The sequence below is a fragment of the Cupressus sempervirens genome, chromosome 2 (genome assembly GCF_028749045.1).
Source record: "Cupressus sempervirens isolate cs-2001-9-10 chromosome 2, ASM2874904v1, whole genome shotgun sequence".
NCBI lineage: Eukaryota > Viridiplantae > Streptophyta > Pinopsida > Cupressales > Cupressaceae > Cupressus > Cupressus sempervirens.
The window spans coordinates 482,040,812-482,057,395 of record NC_143119.1 but is presented as its reverse complement, the minus strand read 5'-3'; the positions used below and the strand labels follow the sequence as shown (position 1 = coordinate 482,057,395).

General features: G+C 38.9%; 1 protein-coding gene across 6 annotated transcripts in view; it reads right to left on the bottom strand.

Moving 5' to 3' along the window:
• LOC149573126 (putative ion channel POLLUX-like 2) overlaps window positions 1-16,301 on the bottom strand; it is a 412,830-nt gene extending 396,529 nt beyond the window's left edge. For 3 of the 6 annotated variants that reach the window (XR_016360040.1, XR_016360041.1, XM_089814305.1), the window contains exons 1-2: window positions 15,983-16,301; window positions 551-630 (exon numbers count right to left, since the gene is read on the bottom strand). Coding sequence is in view for 2 of the 6 variants with exons in the window: in XM_089814305.1 (XP_089670431.1) it covers window positions 551-630; window positions 15,983-16,056 (154 nt within the window). In the remaining 4 variants the exon portion in view is untranslated. Of the gene's footprint in view, window positions 1-550; window positions 631-15,664; window positions 15,749-15,982 lie in introns of all 6 variants that reach the window. The other 3 variants (XR_016360038.1, XR_016360039.1, XM_089814304.1) reach the window with 2 other exon arrangements.
• Between the last annotated feature and the right edge of the window lie 283 nt (window positions 16,302-16,584).

The window sequence follows — 16,584 nt, the reverse complement described above, 5'->3', positions numbered from 1 at the left end:
GGTCAAATTCTTCATTTTAATCAAATATGTATCTTTTCTATAGTGTACAAGCCCAATTTAGCAACTAAGGAGTTAGGAGTAAATAAATCTATACGTAATGCCTACACAAATAGCATTGTCAATTCATCTTTTTCGGTCAAACGAAAGCCAAAAAGAATGAGAGAATAATATCATTCCGTTTCCAACTTCAAATCTCAGACCCAACTCCCAACCAATTCTGCACTTTCACCCTCAATAGCTAAGGGAAAAAACATTAATATAATTACTCTCTCTACCCTAACACCTGGTGACATATCTATCTATTTTTTACCTGATATTAAATACCCCGTTATGAATTCACATGCTATGATATTGCATGTGACACCCTTGGTGACTTAATTACACACAATGAGATCAAATTGTGAAAAAAAAATTAAATGCACACCCAATCTAAGATATGCAAATTTCCTTCTCAAATAAAGTGATCTCCAATCTTAAAGATGTTCATATGAAGTTTAAACATATCAATTCATTCATTCATTCAAACCAACTGGAAATTAGAGGCAAATACCTTGTAGTGCAGAGCATGAAATAAGAGAATTATAATTATAATAGTATCTATTCCTCAATACTTGGCCCTGTAAAAAACACCTGCAGAACCAAAGAAGAATTTCTTGAAGTCTATCAAAATCTCAAAAAGCTATAAGCCTATAATGCATACAAGAAGAGAGGTGTGTACCATTATAGTTTTTATCTAGCATAAGAGAACAAGTTATATGTTACTACTAGAAACACCCTGTAAAATATTTTAAGGCAACGTATATCAATTGGGCACTAAAATTTATGCATTCATCATTACAGTACTGAGTTAATAAATATGAGTTGTTTGGTAGTTGCATGTTAGCATTCAGGTGTAGCTGAGAGTTTCTAAACCAATTGATGAAGAACACCATAAATTTTAATGTAGATCTACAAAGTTGAAGAATTAAGGATCGCTCTCGTTTCTCTATATTCCCTAATTTGTATTTTATTCTTCCTTTATGTTATCAGAGCATCAGAAACTCAACAACAGAACATAAATCAGTCAGTTTAAGGCACCATTGCAGGGTCCTTTGTCCTGTACAAAAAAAATCTTTTGAAAACACTTGTGGCTGAATGAAAGGTGCAAGAACAAATATTTTGGATCAGTGCAAAATACTGACAAATCTACAAGAACAAACATTTTTGTTGCTGGGAAGATTCTGAATCTAAAAAATGTATAATAAGCTAATAACGCTTAAATTTTATATTTTTTCTAAGTTACCGGTTCAGGTTTGGGGGCGGGTTCATATATGAGAACCCAGTGCTTGTGTATGAGGAAAAAAATTCCATTATGGTATGTGTGTGTGTGTATTCAAAAAAGTCCAAGGGGTTCAGCTTTGTTGGTTAAAGCAATGAGCTCTCATTGTGGAAACCTTGGTTCAAGTCCCAAGAGGGGCATCTTTGTGGAATTCTAAGTTGTGACTCTTGGTCTTCCAAATGTTGTTTCTAGTGTGGTTGCTCTAAAGGAACTTGAATAAGTTTGTAGAGGGACATCTTTGTGGAATTCTAAGTTGTGATTGTTGGTCTTCTATTGATTGTATTTGTCTCATTGTAAAAGGTAGATTCTAAGTTGTGACTCTTGGTCTTCCAAATGTTGTTTCTAGTGTGGTTGCTTGAAAGAAACTTGAATAAGTTTGTAATTCTCATGTTGTTGCTTGAATGAGCACAAGATTTGTAATCGATTTCAGTATTTATATATATTCAAAAAACAAGAGAAATATACAAAATTGCAAAACTAAATCATTTCATAGCATGATGCTTGATCATTGATCAATGCCAAATACCAAAGATAAACATTAACACAATTCTAATGAAAATCATTACATTGAATTGCGGAATTACAAAATGAAAATGTAGTTCATGAAAGTTTGAAAGTTGAGACATGATTCAATGTATAATGTTCATCAATCATCAAATGGATTACCAAAAATAATAGTCATCTATGGCATTTTCAGTAGCTGCAAGTAGATCCTCATCATCATTAGAAAAATGAGAGAGCAAATGTGAAATAAGTGTGTTTGGAGGCTTCATAATGGGTCATTTTATGTAATGTTCCCAATTTTAATTAATTTGGGCCCAAGTTATTAATGTTTGTATTTAGGGGTTCCGATTGATTTAGTATATCTCAGACCTATTTTTATTTAATTGTTCCGTAGGTGTTGGCCGTCGACTATTTTTGTAAACCCTCGAGATGTGGTATGTCAAGAGGAATATCCATGAAGACTTTTTCATGCCTACTTAAAATATCCAGAAGTTCATCATCCTGTGGAGGTGTTTTGTAATATGTCGTACCTGCTATGAGCCTTCAATCAATGTACCAATTCCTGAATTGAGGCCGTACGGTCTGTGAGTGCAAGGCAAAATTCAAACTGGAACCAAATAATGTTGTACGGTTGTTGGAGGAAGGTCGTACGGTCTGAAATGAGTGTCCATACGGTGGGTGGAGAATGCACAGAGGGTCGTACACTATGACAGGATGGCATACAGTTAAAGCTGAAGGCCGTGCCATACACCATGTGCAGAATGTTGTACGGGGGGCAGGCCATACAGTGTTTCACAAGCCGTACGATGATCCTAGCAAACAGGTCGTACTGTGTGTACTGCAGCAGTACGGTCAACAAAAAAGGGTCGTACAAAGGTGAGGGTGTCACAACGAATGGAAATGCACAGAGATATGGTATGGCAAGGAAAAATACAAATTCATTCGATGAAGTAATATGTTGTGAAGTTGCAATATGTTTAACACAGACGACTTGCAAGTAACCAGATATCAAATAGATACACTTTGTGCCAAATAATAACATTCCACATACAAGATGTTCTGATTCTCTAGTTCCGAGCCAAGTACACAGACGGAATAGGGTGAGGATTGAATCCCACCGAAACCGCACGAACCAAATAGGGAAGGTCTTTCACTTCCGAAATGGCAAACAACAGGAATCCCCAACAGGAATTCGCAGTACAGAGAAATATAATCCAAAGCATACCTACTACTACCTACAAGCCGTGTTTAAATACTCTTTGGATAAACATCCCGAGAGTTTACAAAAATAGCCAACGGCCAACACCTATGTAACAATTAAATAAAAATAGGTCTGAGATATACTAAATCAATCGGAACCCCTAAATACAAACATTAATAACTTGGGCCCAAGTTAATTAAAATTGGGAACATTACATTTTAGGGTTAGAACTTAGAACCAAATAAAATAACTACAAAAAATGTATTTTTTTTGTTTTTGGGCCCACTTTATAAGCTGGATGCCGAAGGTTCTAATGGGTTTGCGCGGGTCCTTGCTCAATCTACCCGGGTTCAAGAAGGGTTCAAGCAAGGTCCGCACCCAGCCCTGTGGGTTCGCCCGAGTCCGAACCGGGTCCTGATGCGAATTGGGACTGAGTACGCATGGGGGTTTGGGTTGGGTTTGTATAGGGTCCACACCCAGCCCTGTGGGTTCACCAATGTGAACTAACCGAGTACGAGTGGGGGTTTGGGTTGGGTTCATGTAGGGTCCGCATCCAGTAGGGCTAGGTGCAGACCCTACACGAACCCAAGCCAAACCCCCACACAAACTCAAACCCAGTTCACCTAATTTGAGGGTCTAGGGTGCGAACCCAATAACTTAGTATTTTTTGGCTATGCTTTCTAAGATTTGAGACTTCGATATAGAAGAACATAAAGCTTTAAGTTCTCTAGACATGGAAAGAGGCTTAGACAAAAACCTGCCCTTGAGGGAAATCAATTTTGGGACAAACCAAGAGCAAAGTTCTCTAGAAATAATATGAAGTCAATAGAAGTTTGTTCAAACTTCACCTCAACGAATATTATCCACGGATTTTGGAAATGAATTGAAGCCAAATTGACATGTTCCTAAGTTTTCTAACCAATAGAGGCACGGTTTTCAATTTCGAACATAATGAGATTTCAATTTCTGTTGATTTCTATTTATTATAGGAATAAGTTAAGTTAGATTTGGCAATACAAAAACTCAGCTATGTCAAATTCGAAAAAATTATGTAACAAATCTTTGTATATTCGATGTGGAAAATCTACAAATTTGGAAAAATTGGACTCCATTCAAGAATTGATTTATGGCATACAACTATTGCTTGCTCAAGGGAAAGGAGAAGATAAATAAGATTTCATTTCTAAAGCATAGAGGCAATGTTTCTATTAAAATTCTTTGATGATAGATGAGATATTTACCAATGCTTCAAGGTCAAAACTTGCATCAAAATTGAGCACCTTGTAATGTCCCCTTCTCAAGCATAATCAGTTTGTGAAATAGCTTATTTTCAAAGTTATTTCCCTAGCTAGTTGGTGCACAAGGGAGAACTCAAACTTTCTTGGAGAGCACAAGCTTGATCAAGTAGGGGTCTTGTTCACGGAAGTGAACTTGGGTGATCTTGGGAGCCTCAAGATGCTTTCGAAATACAATTCCATCTTTTTGGGAGATCACCAAACTTCTTGGAGAAGCATGATATTTCTATGATAATGCCAAGCTGCTTCAATTCATCGCCTAAGTCCTCAAAGATTATGATCAAAAGTTCATAGTTACTCATTTCCATGCTTTTGTAACATGAGTGAATAATTAAATTATTAATTTATTATATATTAAGAAGTTTTAAGAAGGAAAATAAAAAAGAAAATCAAGTACAATTATTTAATTTTAAGTGTTTTAAGTTGTGCCTTGAAGGGGCCGGCCAGGCACAAAGGGATCTTTGATCAACATAAAATATTATTATCTACTTTGAAAAAGAGCTTTAGGAGGGAAAGAGGAAATTATTATTTTATTTCCTCTAAAATGTTATAAAAGAAGGTTAGTTCATTGTTGTGGTTAATTGTGTTATGGTATTTGCTCTGACTCTAAGAGAACCCATGTTCATCTCTGATTTTAGAATGAAAACCCTCTTGAAAATACTCGGTTTAGGGACAAAAATCCCCCTAGTTGATCTTGGTGGTTTCATCGGGAGCCATAGTTTTAGTTGGAAGTTGGAAGTATTCAATGTGCTTTGATAAGTTATTTTGGTTTGCTAATGCTATTACAACATCTACAAGGATGCGGACCTTCCCAGATATAGATATATCATTTTGAATTTTTGTATACATGTCAAAAAAGTAGATATCAAGCACCATGTCTTCTAGAATTTTTCCCTTTGACTTTAAAACTTGGAATTCCTCCATGTATTCTTCCACATTTTTTTCCTCGCAGATATATATGAACTGGACAGTGTATGATCTATTCCAGTGTTCATATGTCTTTTTAAGTAAATGCATCAAAAATTAGCTAAGTCTACTTTAATGATTTGGTAAAAACCACCTATCTCCATGAGTATGTGTTATTCCACCTAGGCATTGTTCTACAAGGCTGCATTGAGCTTCTCTTTGAGATGATAAATGCATTGCATCTTTAAAGTAATTTTGATCTTGCTCAGCCATGGATTTCCCTCTACTTCTCTCCTAATTTGTAATGTGGAATCTTCATATGTGGGAAAGGATCTCAGAAGATGGACAGGGTATTGTGTCCCGCTTTGGGGCTGAACTGCTAGGAGTTTGCAGCTTGCATGGGTTAATCATTTGTAATGGGATGGCAAAGTGGCCAAGCTCAGGAGGTATCACATGTAAGACCTACAATGGTCACAGCGTGGTGGACTACATCCTTTGTTCTCAAACTTCTATCTCTAGACTGCTGGAATTTAATGTTGGAGCATGTCCTATTGAGTTGAAGTCTGATCACATGCCACTCTTAGTGAAATTGGATATTCAAAATCAAAGATTGCAGGAAGCAGATAACAAAAACCACCTATCTCCATGAGTATGTGTTATTCCACCTAGGCATTGTTCTACAAGGCTGCATTGAGCTTCTCTTTGAGATGATAAATGCATTGCATCTTTAAAGTAATTTTGATCTTGCTCAGCCATGGATTTCCCTCTACTTCTCTCCTAATTTGTAATGTGGAATCTTCATATGTGGGAAAGGATCTCAGAAGATGGACAGGGTATTGTGTCCCACTTTGGGGCTGAACTGCTAGGAGTTTGCAGCTTGCATGGGTTAATCATTTGTAATGGGATGGCAAAGTGGCCAAGCTCGGGAGGTATCACATGTAAGACCTACAATGGTCACAGCGTGGTGGACTACATCCTTTGTTCTCAAACTTCTATCTCTAGACTGCTGGAATTTAATGTTGGAGCATGTCCTATTGAGTTGAAGTCTGATCACATGCCACTCTTAGTGAAATTGGATATTCAAAATCAAAGATTGCAGGAAGCAGATAACATCTTGCACAAGAACAATAATTCTCAATGGAAAATCAGCTTGAACCAAGAAAATCAAGAGCTATTTGTGACCACATTGGAGCATCATCTTGGAATCTCAAAAGCGAACAAGGAGCACATTTGCAGCAGCCAGCTCATCCTTGTAATCCATAAAGCTTTAGAAACATGTAAAAGATCTCGGTCTAAAAAGAGGGACAACAACACTTTCCCTTCCAACCCTTGGTATGATGAAGAGTGCAAGGCAGCAAAAAAAGCACTCAAAAAGGATGAATCGAACAAGCAAAAGAAAATATCATATGAGAAGCCCATAAGAGTTAAAAATGAGAGATATGTCACATCAAGAAGAGAAGAGCTAATCTCTTTGGGGAAGCACAACCCTAGGAGGTTTTGGAAAGAACTACAACAAAAGAAGCAGCAAATTAGAAACAATATTACAGACAGCCAGTGGTTTGAGTATGCAAAAGTCCTTTATGAGAGAATCCAAAATGGAAATACACCTTCCAGAATTAGCACCTCTATTGAACTTTTCTCGGTAGAGGATATTGATGGGCTGCAAGCTGAAATTTTAAAGTCGGGCATGGAACTTCTTGCTTTGCACATCCTAGATATTTTCAACAAAGTTAATCAAAACGGCTTTTCAACAAGTTGGACCACCAACGTGGTCATACCTCTACACAAGTGGAGATATCAACAATCCGTCTAACTACCGCACAATTATGGTTAATCCCATCCTTGGCAAATTATTCAGGGGCATGATTGTCATCGATAAATATTGAGTAGCCGACGGGTTGATGTCATCGGTAATTGTTATGTAGCCGACAGGCCCCTTCAAGAAGGTTCTTGTTATGTAGCTGACAGGCCCCTTCGGGATGGTATATGTACAACTTTGGATCATGGTTGTAATCATCATTGGAAGCACTATGTAATCTCTTTGGCATATATGTGAATAATAAAAAGAGTACTGTTGTGTTACATGTTCTTGTCTATTCTCTGCATGCATTAATAGACCGTTTACCCCATACGGTCAACATTTGGCACCGTTGCCCCATGGACCTAGAACGAAGGAGGACTGAAGACTAATGCCGAATCAGCTTAACAAGGATAGAAATAAGATAAAAGGAAAAGATGAAATATGCACCGCACAAGAAATTTTAATTTTAGCACAACAGACCGAGCACAAACGAAAGTTTCAACAAATTGCCGACAAACACCGAAGCACCGAGAAATTGTTGGAAGAGACTCAATAGCGGTTGAATTTGGTGGAAGCAACAAGGGAGAAAATTCTGAACCTGTATACGCCGAGGGAAGAGAATCCAAACGGAAGGGAATCAACTCGCACGGCTTGGAGTGCCAAGGGAGCACAAGCGTGGAGTGAACTCTTCGTCAGCGATACGCTTCGGAAGAAACTTTGTTGGAGGAAAACCCTTTTTCACCAAGTAACGCTGCTGTTGGAAATAAGACGATAGTCCGAAACAACGGGGGTGTGCAGAACAGCACGGGTGTGCAGAGCAGCGCGGGAGTGCAGAGCAACGCAGGAGTGCAAAATAGCACGGGTACACAACAAGTACCTCCAACTCGAATAGTAATGGCTAGACCAAAGGAAAAATTGCCAAAGTTTGATGGTCATGGAACGACCGATCCAATCAGACACTGTAAGACATGCGAAACAATTTGGATGGCGAATGGCGTAATCGACACAAATGAATGGGTCCGACAATTTCTAGCAACCCTAAGGGGTGCAGCACTCGATTGGTTTGCCGACATCGATCCCCAAAAATTAACTACATGGGCGGGAGTCAAAAAAGAGTTTATCACCGAATTTCAATTGCTGCGAGATGACAATGAGATCATAGCAGAAATCTACACCACAAAGCAAGAGAAAAATAAAACAATCCGTGTATATGCCAAAAAGCTAAAAGAATTAATAAATAAAATGGAAAGTAAGCCAGCGGATAGGCTGAAAAATAGGTGGTTCATTGAAGGACTATGCCCGGAGTTAAGGAAGAAAATGAAGATTGTACCGTCATCATCATACATCGAAGCATACAATCGGGTGATGAACTTAGAAAGTGAACAAAAAAGAAAAAGAAGAAGAAAAGTAGCTCATCCGACTCAGATGACTCATCTTTGAAAGGAGATAGTAGTGGTGATGAAAAGGACAGTAAGAAGGTCCGAGCTCTTCAAAAGGATATGATCAAAATGATGAACGAATTTAAAAATATGCAGAAGACGAAGGGAAACGAGCTATGGTGCACGGAATGTAAGACAGAAGGTCACACAAAGGGATCCTGTCTAAAAAACTAGTTCTACGATATCTGTCAAATTATGGGACATTCCACAAAAGAATACCCCTTCAATATGAAAACAAGAGGGCATCAACAAGTGCTCCTGACACAGGAGGCTTCCGCGTCAGGAGGGAACGGAAACACAAGCAACGATGGTGCCACTTCGGGTGGGTACAGAAATAATAGAAGAGGGCAAAACAGTAATACCAACAATAACAATGGGGGCCGCAACCGAATTTAGTACGATGCGAACGGTCACCCAATGGTTCAATGCCAAGCATGCAATTTGTGGGGCCACTTTGCACGAAATTGTACATCAACGAATACACCAAAGTTGTTATGCCGATGGTGCAGTCCTGGAGATCATGAAGATGCCAAGTGCTCGAAAACAAGAGTGAATTTGATCAGCATCGGTGCAGACGAAGAAGTCTTAGCAATCACTCGTAAACAAGAAAAACTGTACCCCGACCCGACGAAAGAAAAAAAGATTGGAAGAAGCGTAGATGGAAATTGAGAAAGCAACACAAGAAGAGAAATCACAACTGAAGGAGACTACTGGTACCTCAATAAGGAACTACGCATAACAGAACATCATACAGCAGATATTACAAATGGAAGTACCAGTCAAGTTAAATGATTGGATCCTCACAATGCCTCAACTACGAACAACACTCACAAACATAGCCCTGACTGCTAAATTACCAAAAGAATAGGAAAGGGAGAAGGAAAGTGGAGCAAGTACAGCGAACGGAAGGGAGAAGGAAAGCGGAGCAAGTGCAGCGGACCCAATGCTGTTAGCCCTCACATCCGGACAGCATCTGGCGGTCATTGAGATGGGTATATTAGGAACAGTCCTTTCAAACACAATTGTGGACGGAGGTTCAAGGGTAAACGTCCTACCAGAAGATACCTGGAAGAAGTTGGAACAGATGACGTTGTGGCCACCTACATTCTACTTGCTCATGGCAGACCAGCATGGGATCAAACCGTTGGGAATCCTGATGGCACAACCAGTGACTATTGGAATACGGTCGTTCCTACTCGACTTCATCGTCATCCCGCTGAAGAGGAGAGGATATGACGCCATTTTGGGCTGGGGATGGCTTATACAAGCAAAGGTTAAGCATGACTGGAAGAAGAATACACTATCAATGGAAAGCAAAGGACGAAAATTCATTATTGATTTACACACACAAATGGTGGGCAAAGAATTCGTATCATCTAATTCTGAAGAAGAGGATGAAGAAAAGTAGCGATTGGAACCCAACAAGGAAGGAGTCCTACAGTTGGAAGGTGGATCGACAGACGATGATTTGAATTCGGTAAACGGCCTTTTCCACTGGCAAATGGAGGATTACGAGCTCTTTCCGAGTTGTACTATGTTACGAGTCAACGAAGGTGAGAAAGAAGAGGAAAATGAATGTCCGAAGAAATACAGAGAAGCGGAAGAAGGAAAGGCAGTTACGACAAAAGCTGAAGGGAAGAACATATAGTACGAACCCAGAAAAAGGAAAGATTCCACTGTATGGTACACAATAAACAAACAATGCGGGAAGAAAATGTTACGTCGAACCACGTATATAGTAGAAAGGTGTTGGCAGCAAGGAAAACACATCATACAGTCTACACAAGAAACAAAGAGGAAGGGTTTAATATAAACTTCAGCAGTACGGAGTGAAGGCTCTAAAATCAATAATACAGTTATTGACGGCAAGGAGTGGCAGCCAACAGAATTCATAGTACCAAGTTTCGAGAACAAACTGAGCGATATGGAAAACCTAAGAGAGAGATCATATAACTTAAATAAACTTGATGAATGACGATTGCAGACACAATGGGCCACGGAGGTGACACAGAACAAGCGTAAAGCGTGGCATGATAAACACCTAAAGCTAAACAAGTTCCAACCAGGACAGCTCGTGTTGAAGTATGAGGGACGGAACGAAATCAAACCGAGCAAGTTTAAATTCAAATGGGTTGAGCCATACCAAATTTGGGAAGTAGGTGATAACGGAGCAATAAAATTATGGACATTGGACGAGCAGGAAATTTCAGAAACGGTGAATGGTTCCAAGTTGAAAATATATCATGCGCGACCTGTTTCGTCGTCAATGAATATCGAGGAGCAGTAAAATTCAGCGGAAAAAAAGGGGGAAAAAATTGAAAAAAAAAAAAGGAAAGAAAAAAATTGGAAAAAAAAAAAGAGTTATAAGATCACTGTATAGTCACCGTACGGCAGCAAGACAATAAACACCATACGGCTTTTAAGAGCCCCCCATGACCGTACAGTAAGCTTAAATAAGAAAAGAGTTAACATGAAACACCGTACTGTTTCTCCACAAGAAAGTCTACCGTACGGCATCCTCTTTTTTCCCAATGTATGGTAATTCAATAGAGCATGATAGGTATCGTACGGCTCCACTTACCAATTAGCAGCGTCGTATGGTCTTCTTATTATTCAACCATACGGCGAACTGGGTTGAACGCAGGCAACAACATGAAGGGGGTCATACACAAACTAGATACTGAAATCGTAAGTATTGATCACAATACAAGACCCGTATGGCATAAGAGGATGGTCAATTGAAACAATAGTTGGTACGACCATATGGGTATTTGTGAAAGAAGAGTATGGAAGTAAGGGTCGTATGGACGCAAGAAACCAGAAGAATTTGGTTGCAGGAAGGAATAACTGACCTAACTAAGCAGAAGAACAAATGGAGTCTACAGGAAAGAGGAAGTGGAAGAAAAACTTAGAGGAAGAATCTACAACTTAAAAAAAAAAACGACGACAAATCAAAAATGTTCAAAATAAATAATGCATGATGCCAAAGGGAAGGGAAAAACATAAGCAGTTGTCAAAAAGAGTGGGATCGGAAGAAAATCACAAAATGGTGTGTTCCATGGAGTTTTGTGTGGCTTTGAGAGTGCTAATTTGGTCCTGGCGATGGGGGCGCTGCCCCTCAACCCCACCCTATATCGCATAGGGCTCTGCCCATGACCTCGCGAGGGTGCTGCCCCTCAACCCCGCTAGGGGCGATGCCCCCTAGACCCCCAGTCGATGCAATTATTAGTCGTGGGAAGTATGACCAGTTGATGAGACCTAGAGCTGCTGCAGGCACGGAGTGTCTATGTACCAGAGGTGGAGGGAACAACAGAGCAAGCCTTTCGTGAGGGGTGATACGCTTTGAGGCACGTGGAGTAGGTGTGGGACGTGAAGCTGTCTTGGTGGATGCATAGAGAGCTCGGGAGGAGCTGATCATCCAGTTGAAGGCAGTATAGCAACACTTGGCTTAGGGTACCCAGGAGTTGGAAGCAGAGAAAGTAGCACGGGTGGCTATCAAGGTCAGCTTGATTAAGGAGACAGTATTGTGTTAGCAGAAGCTACAAATGCAACGTGGTTTGCAGACCAGTTTGGTGCAAGCACGGGACGAATGTGAAAGTGGTGTAACAGAAATAGATCTATCTTGTTGTAGTTAGTCAGTTAATGTATTCCGTTTTGTTAATCTATCTCGAATATTTTGTAATTGTCGTCCGGAGACGACTTTTTCTTTTGGGGTGGATGATGTCGTCAGTAAATGTTGAGTAGCCGACACGTTAATGTCATCGGTAATTGTTATGTAGCTGACGTGCCCCTTCGGGATAGTATATGTATAACTTTGGATCATGGTTGTAATCATCATTGAAATCACTATGCAATCTCTTCCGCATATATGCGAATAATAAAAGGAGTACTATTGTGTTACATGTTCTTGTCTATTGTCTACATGCATTAATAAACCATTTACCCCATACGGTAAACAATGATAGAGCGCAAAATCAGTTGCTGGGCTGAGAAAGAAGAAAAGAGAACAAAAGGGCAAGCTGGGTTTAGATCAAAATACTCTACGATTGACTATTGCATCACTCTTAGACACCTTATTGAGAAGGTTTGGGATATCCAAGGCAAAGAGGTTTTTTGTTGTTTTGTGGATTTCAAAAAAGCTTTTGGCACTGTCCATAGGGAAAAACTTTGGAAATGGATGGAGGAACTTAAAATTCCATATGAGCTTAGAGCGGTCGTTCATAGACTTTATGAGAAAGTTAGAGCTAGAATCAGAACGAAAGATGGCATGTCAAAATGTTTTGGTAGTGACATTGGGTTAAGCAAGGTTGCCCTCTCTCGCCTACCCAATTTGGCTTATATATTGATAAGTTGGAGGAATGGTTAAATAAAACTTTGGGGGGAGGAGTCCAACTTGCCAAATATGTGGTGAAGTTGCTTCTCTATGTGGATGATCTTGTTCTAATTGCACAAACAGCCAAGGATCTAAGAGAGCACTTGAAAACTTTGGAGAGCTTTTGCCACGAAGTTGGGATGCGAGTGAACACTAGCAAGACTAAAGTTATGGTGTTCTCTCTAAGGAAACAACAGCAAGTTGACCTCCAATTTGAAGGAAATACTATTGAGATTGTGGAAGAGTATAAATACTTTGGCATAGACTTTAACAACAAGCTCAATTGGGAAACTTGTAGAGCTAAGCGGATACAAGGGAGTTGGAGGGCTTCCTTTTTGCTACAAAATAAGTGTAGACAGAAGGAGCTTTGGGATTCGAAAACCAAAAAGATTCTTTTTGGACTGCTGGTCACCCCTGTTGTGTTATACGAGTGTGAGGTTTGGGGAAGCAGCCTATCCAACTACAAAAGGAAGCAAATAAAAAGAATGCAAAAGAACCTCATCACTACTAACCTTAAAGTCAAATCAACTATACCATACGAGATCCTCTTGGCTGAAGCAAGGATGTTCCTGATGGAAGCATCTGTAATTATACGTTTGTTAAGCTATTTAAACAAGGTGGAAAATATGGATAAGCTGGTTGTTGAAGAGGGGCTAGCCCGAAGAAAGAAAATGTGGATGAAGCAAAATGAAAAATGGCTAATTAAGTGGGACATTAACATACTAGAGCGCCCCAACACCAATGAAGAGATAAAAAGGTTCGTGTTGGAAATATTTAAAGCAGTCATGTGGACAAAACAAATAGGGAAGAAAAAGGCCCACTATGTGAAAGACTTCAACCCCACATGGTGCCGTGAGATTAAAGATTACCTTCATGTAGATATGAAAGGTAAAAATAGGTTGTTAATGGCACAGTTACGAACGGGATCCCATCATTTACAATGTGAGACGAGGAGGTGGACAGTGTCCAAGGAGGATTGGGAAGAAAGAAAATGCATCTACTACAATAAAGGACGTGTTGAAACGGAATGGCACTCCATCTTTGAATGTGCAGCATACCAAGGTATCTGAGAGCAGTTCGAGGACAATTTGAAGGAGGGTTAATTACACCAAATTTTTGAGGAAACAAGACTATATAAAACAGCAAACTTCTTAAAGCAAATTCATAACAAGTGGGTTGACATTGAAAAGAACATGAAGAGGGTCCCACAGGCTGGTTGGTCTCGTGGACGTCATTAAAATACCTTCATTCGTTCATTCATCAAAATATTAAGAGGGGGTTGAAAACCTTTTTTCTAGTTCCTCTTCGTCATCTTTGGTCTAGATGGATTAGGATCTTCCAAGGTCTGGCATCCTTCTTGTTTAACATAAAAGTATAATTGTATGGAACATTGACTTCCGATCTTTTTTTTCCCCTTAGCTTTTACCTAGAGATTGTATCTTCCTTCTACTTTTTTTCAAATTCTGTATATAATCCCTTGACCTCTTCCTTGCTCACAAACTTAGATCTTTTCTTAGATAAACAACCCTCGTCATCTTAGCAACAATGATGAAAGCTAAGGGGTATTTATACCACTTGCAATTGTTCCTAAAGAGAAGGGAGAATGACCTAGAAATTCAAAAATAAAAAGAATAAATATAAGAGATGGGCAACCTACCCACTCATTTTGGATTTCCATGTGCAAATCCAACTGAATATAAGAGTTTAGAAATGATGGTTCAATGTATTAGGTAGATCACAAATGAGAAAAAGATACATATCTTAGGCTTTTCTCTCAAACTATACTCGGGAGGAAAATACTTCAATGGTTGCAACTTAACATAATCCTTTACTAATTTAAACATATCATAACATTGTACCTACTAAACTAAAGCAGCAGACAATGAGATTAAGGACAATGGAAGCCATCGTCCATATTTCTAATGGCGTTGGCTATCCTCCAAACAAAATACACCAAAAGTCAAAAAAACAATTCTTCAAATCTCCAAAAATACAGTGATTTTTTCTCAAATTTTTTGGTGTTTTCGATTACAAAACATACAGATCATCATGAAGAAATGCTGAAAATTTCGGCAAAATCCATTGTGTTTTCGACTTTTTCAATTTTGGTCAAAGGTGCATTTTGTCTGGAGGATAGCCGTGGCCATTTCTAATACCATGTTGTGTTACAATACCCAAAATATCTTTCAAGTGGAGATGAGGTAAGTTTGACCTTAATTATCCAAGTGTGCTGCCATCAAGCCAGCATTATCAGCTACCCTCTTTTCTAGCAGTATATAGTTTCCCTTTGATAGAATAAGTTTTCACAATAAGTGTACACGGAAAATCCATTTGTATTAAGAACATCCAGAATTTTATCAGTGAATCAAGCCACACATATATGAACTAAGGATTCATGGCATTGCTGAAGGAACCTATCGGCTCAGTGATGACATCCTAAGATGCGAATTCTTGCGAGCGTAATAAGAGTCTTTGCCTTTCTTATATCAACTGTTCAAGGGGAGACTGCACTGTAACGAGTCAATTTACCACTAGGGCTCCAAACTGGGCGAAGCCGTCTCTTTTTCAACGAGGCCCAAATATCATTTTAGATTAAAGCGGATTTCGGCAAGCCAAAGAGGGAATCAAAAGACGATAAACAAGAACATTTGACGACTCAAACTTCCCACTTCATACTTGTTGGTATGATTCCTCGATCAAAAGGTAAAAATGCAGTCTTCCAACAAATTTTTTACTTTGACAATCAGATTCTTTCCTTTTTTTTAAGCTGGGGAAAAACATTCAGATTCTTTTTACAGTTTGTGTATTATTAGTATACGAATTATTACCTTTCTTTCGTGAATCGTAACTTCATTCTGTCAGGTTCCCTCGAGACTTGAATTGGTCTCGTTATCATGATGAACTTGTACGATCTACAAAATGTAACTAGTTTAAAAATCTCACCTATTAACCCACCACCACTTTGAATTTAGAAAATTGTAAATTAATTTGACCAAATTTATCCGGGAGGACATAATCAAAGATCGTGGCAAGCATCAGAAGAATTTTTATCACAAACTCTCGAGCGGCATTTGAAGTAGCATATTCTTAGACACAAGGAGTTCACATTTTGAGAAAGCCGTTTCAAGAAAAAATTGCAAAAATACCTGTTGATGTGGCCCAAACATGAAGAAGGCCTCAAGCAAAGTACATGGGGAGAATGGGACTGTAAAAGTAGCATTGTGGCCACTGAACTGTTCGAGGTTGAACTATGTGCATGAGAAGCACCACCTCATCTTTATATGCTGATAATAAGTCCCGTTTTTGAAATCAGTGCCACAAAAGCGAGGGACTGTGAAGTAGAGTTCCCGGATAATGTGAGCCCACAGTGTAGTTAGAGTGTTCTGTCCGCAACCGCAGATGCCAACAAACAATACGACATCGTACCTTGCAGCCCCCATCCACGAACCATCTGGTTTTAATAATGTCTTTGACTTTTTCACTATCAATTTCTATAAACTGTTGTTTTTAAAATTTTGTTTTCAAATATTTTATTATGAAGTTTATTTTTCTATAATGTAAAAATATTCTTAACCTTCTTATAGTTATTGTTCGAGTTTGTCTTATTCTTTTGTTTTGATAATTATTCTAGTTTGTCTTATTCTTTTGTTTTGATAATTAAAAAAATTGTACTGACTGATTTGGAACAATTATTTTTCTTCTATAAAAATATATTGACTCATAGTGATTTTACAATGTGTTTTTAATT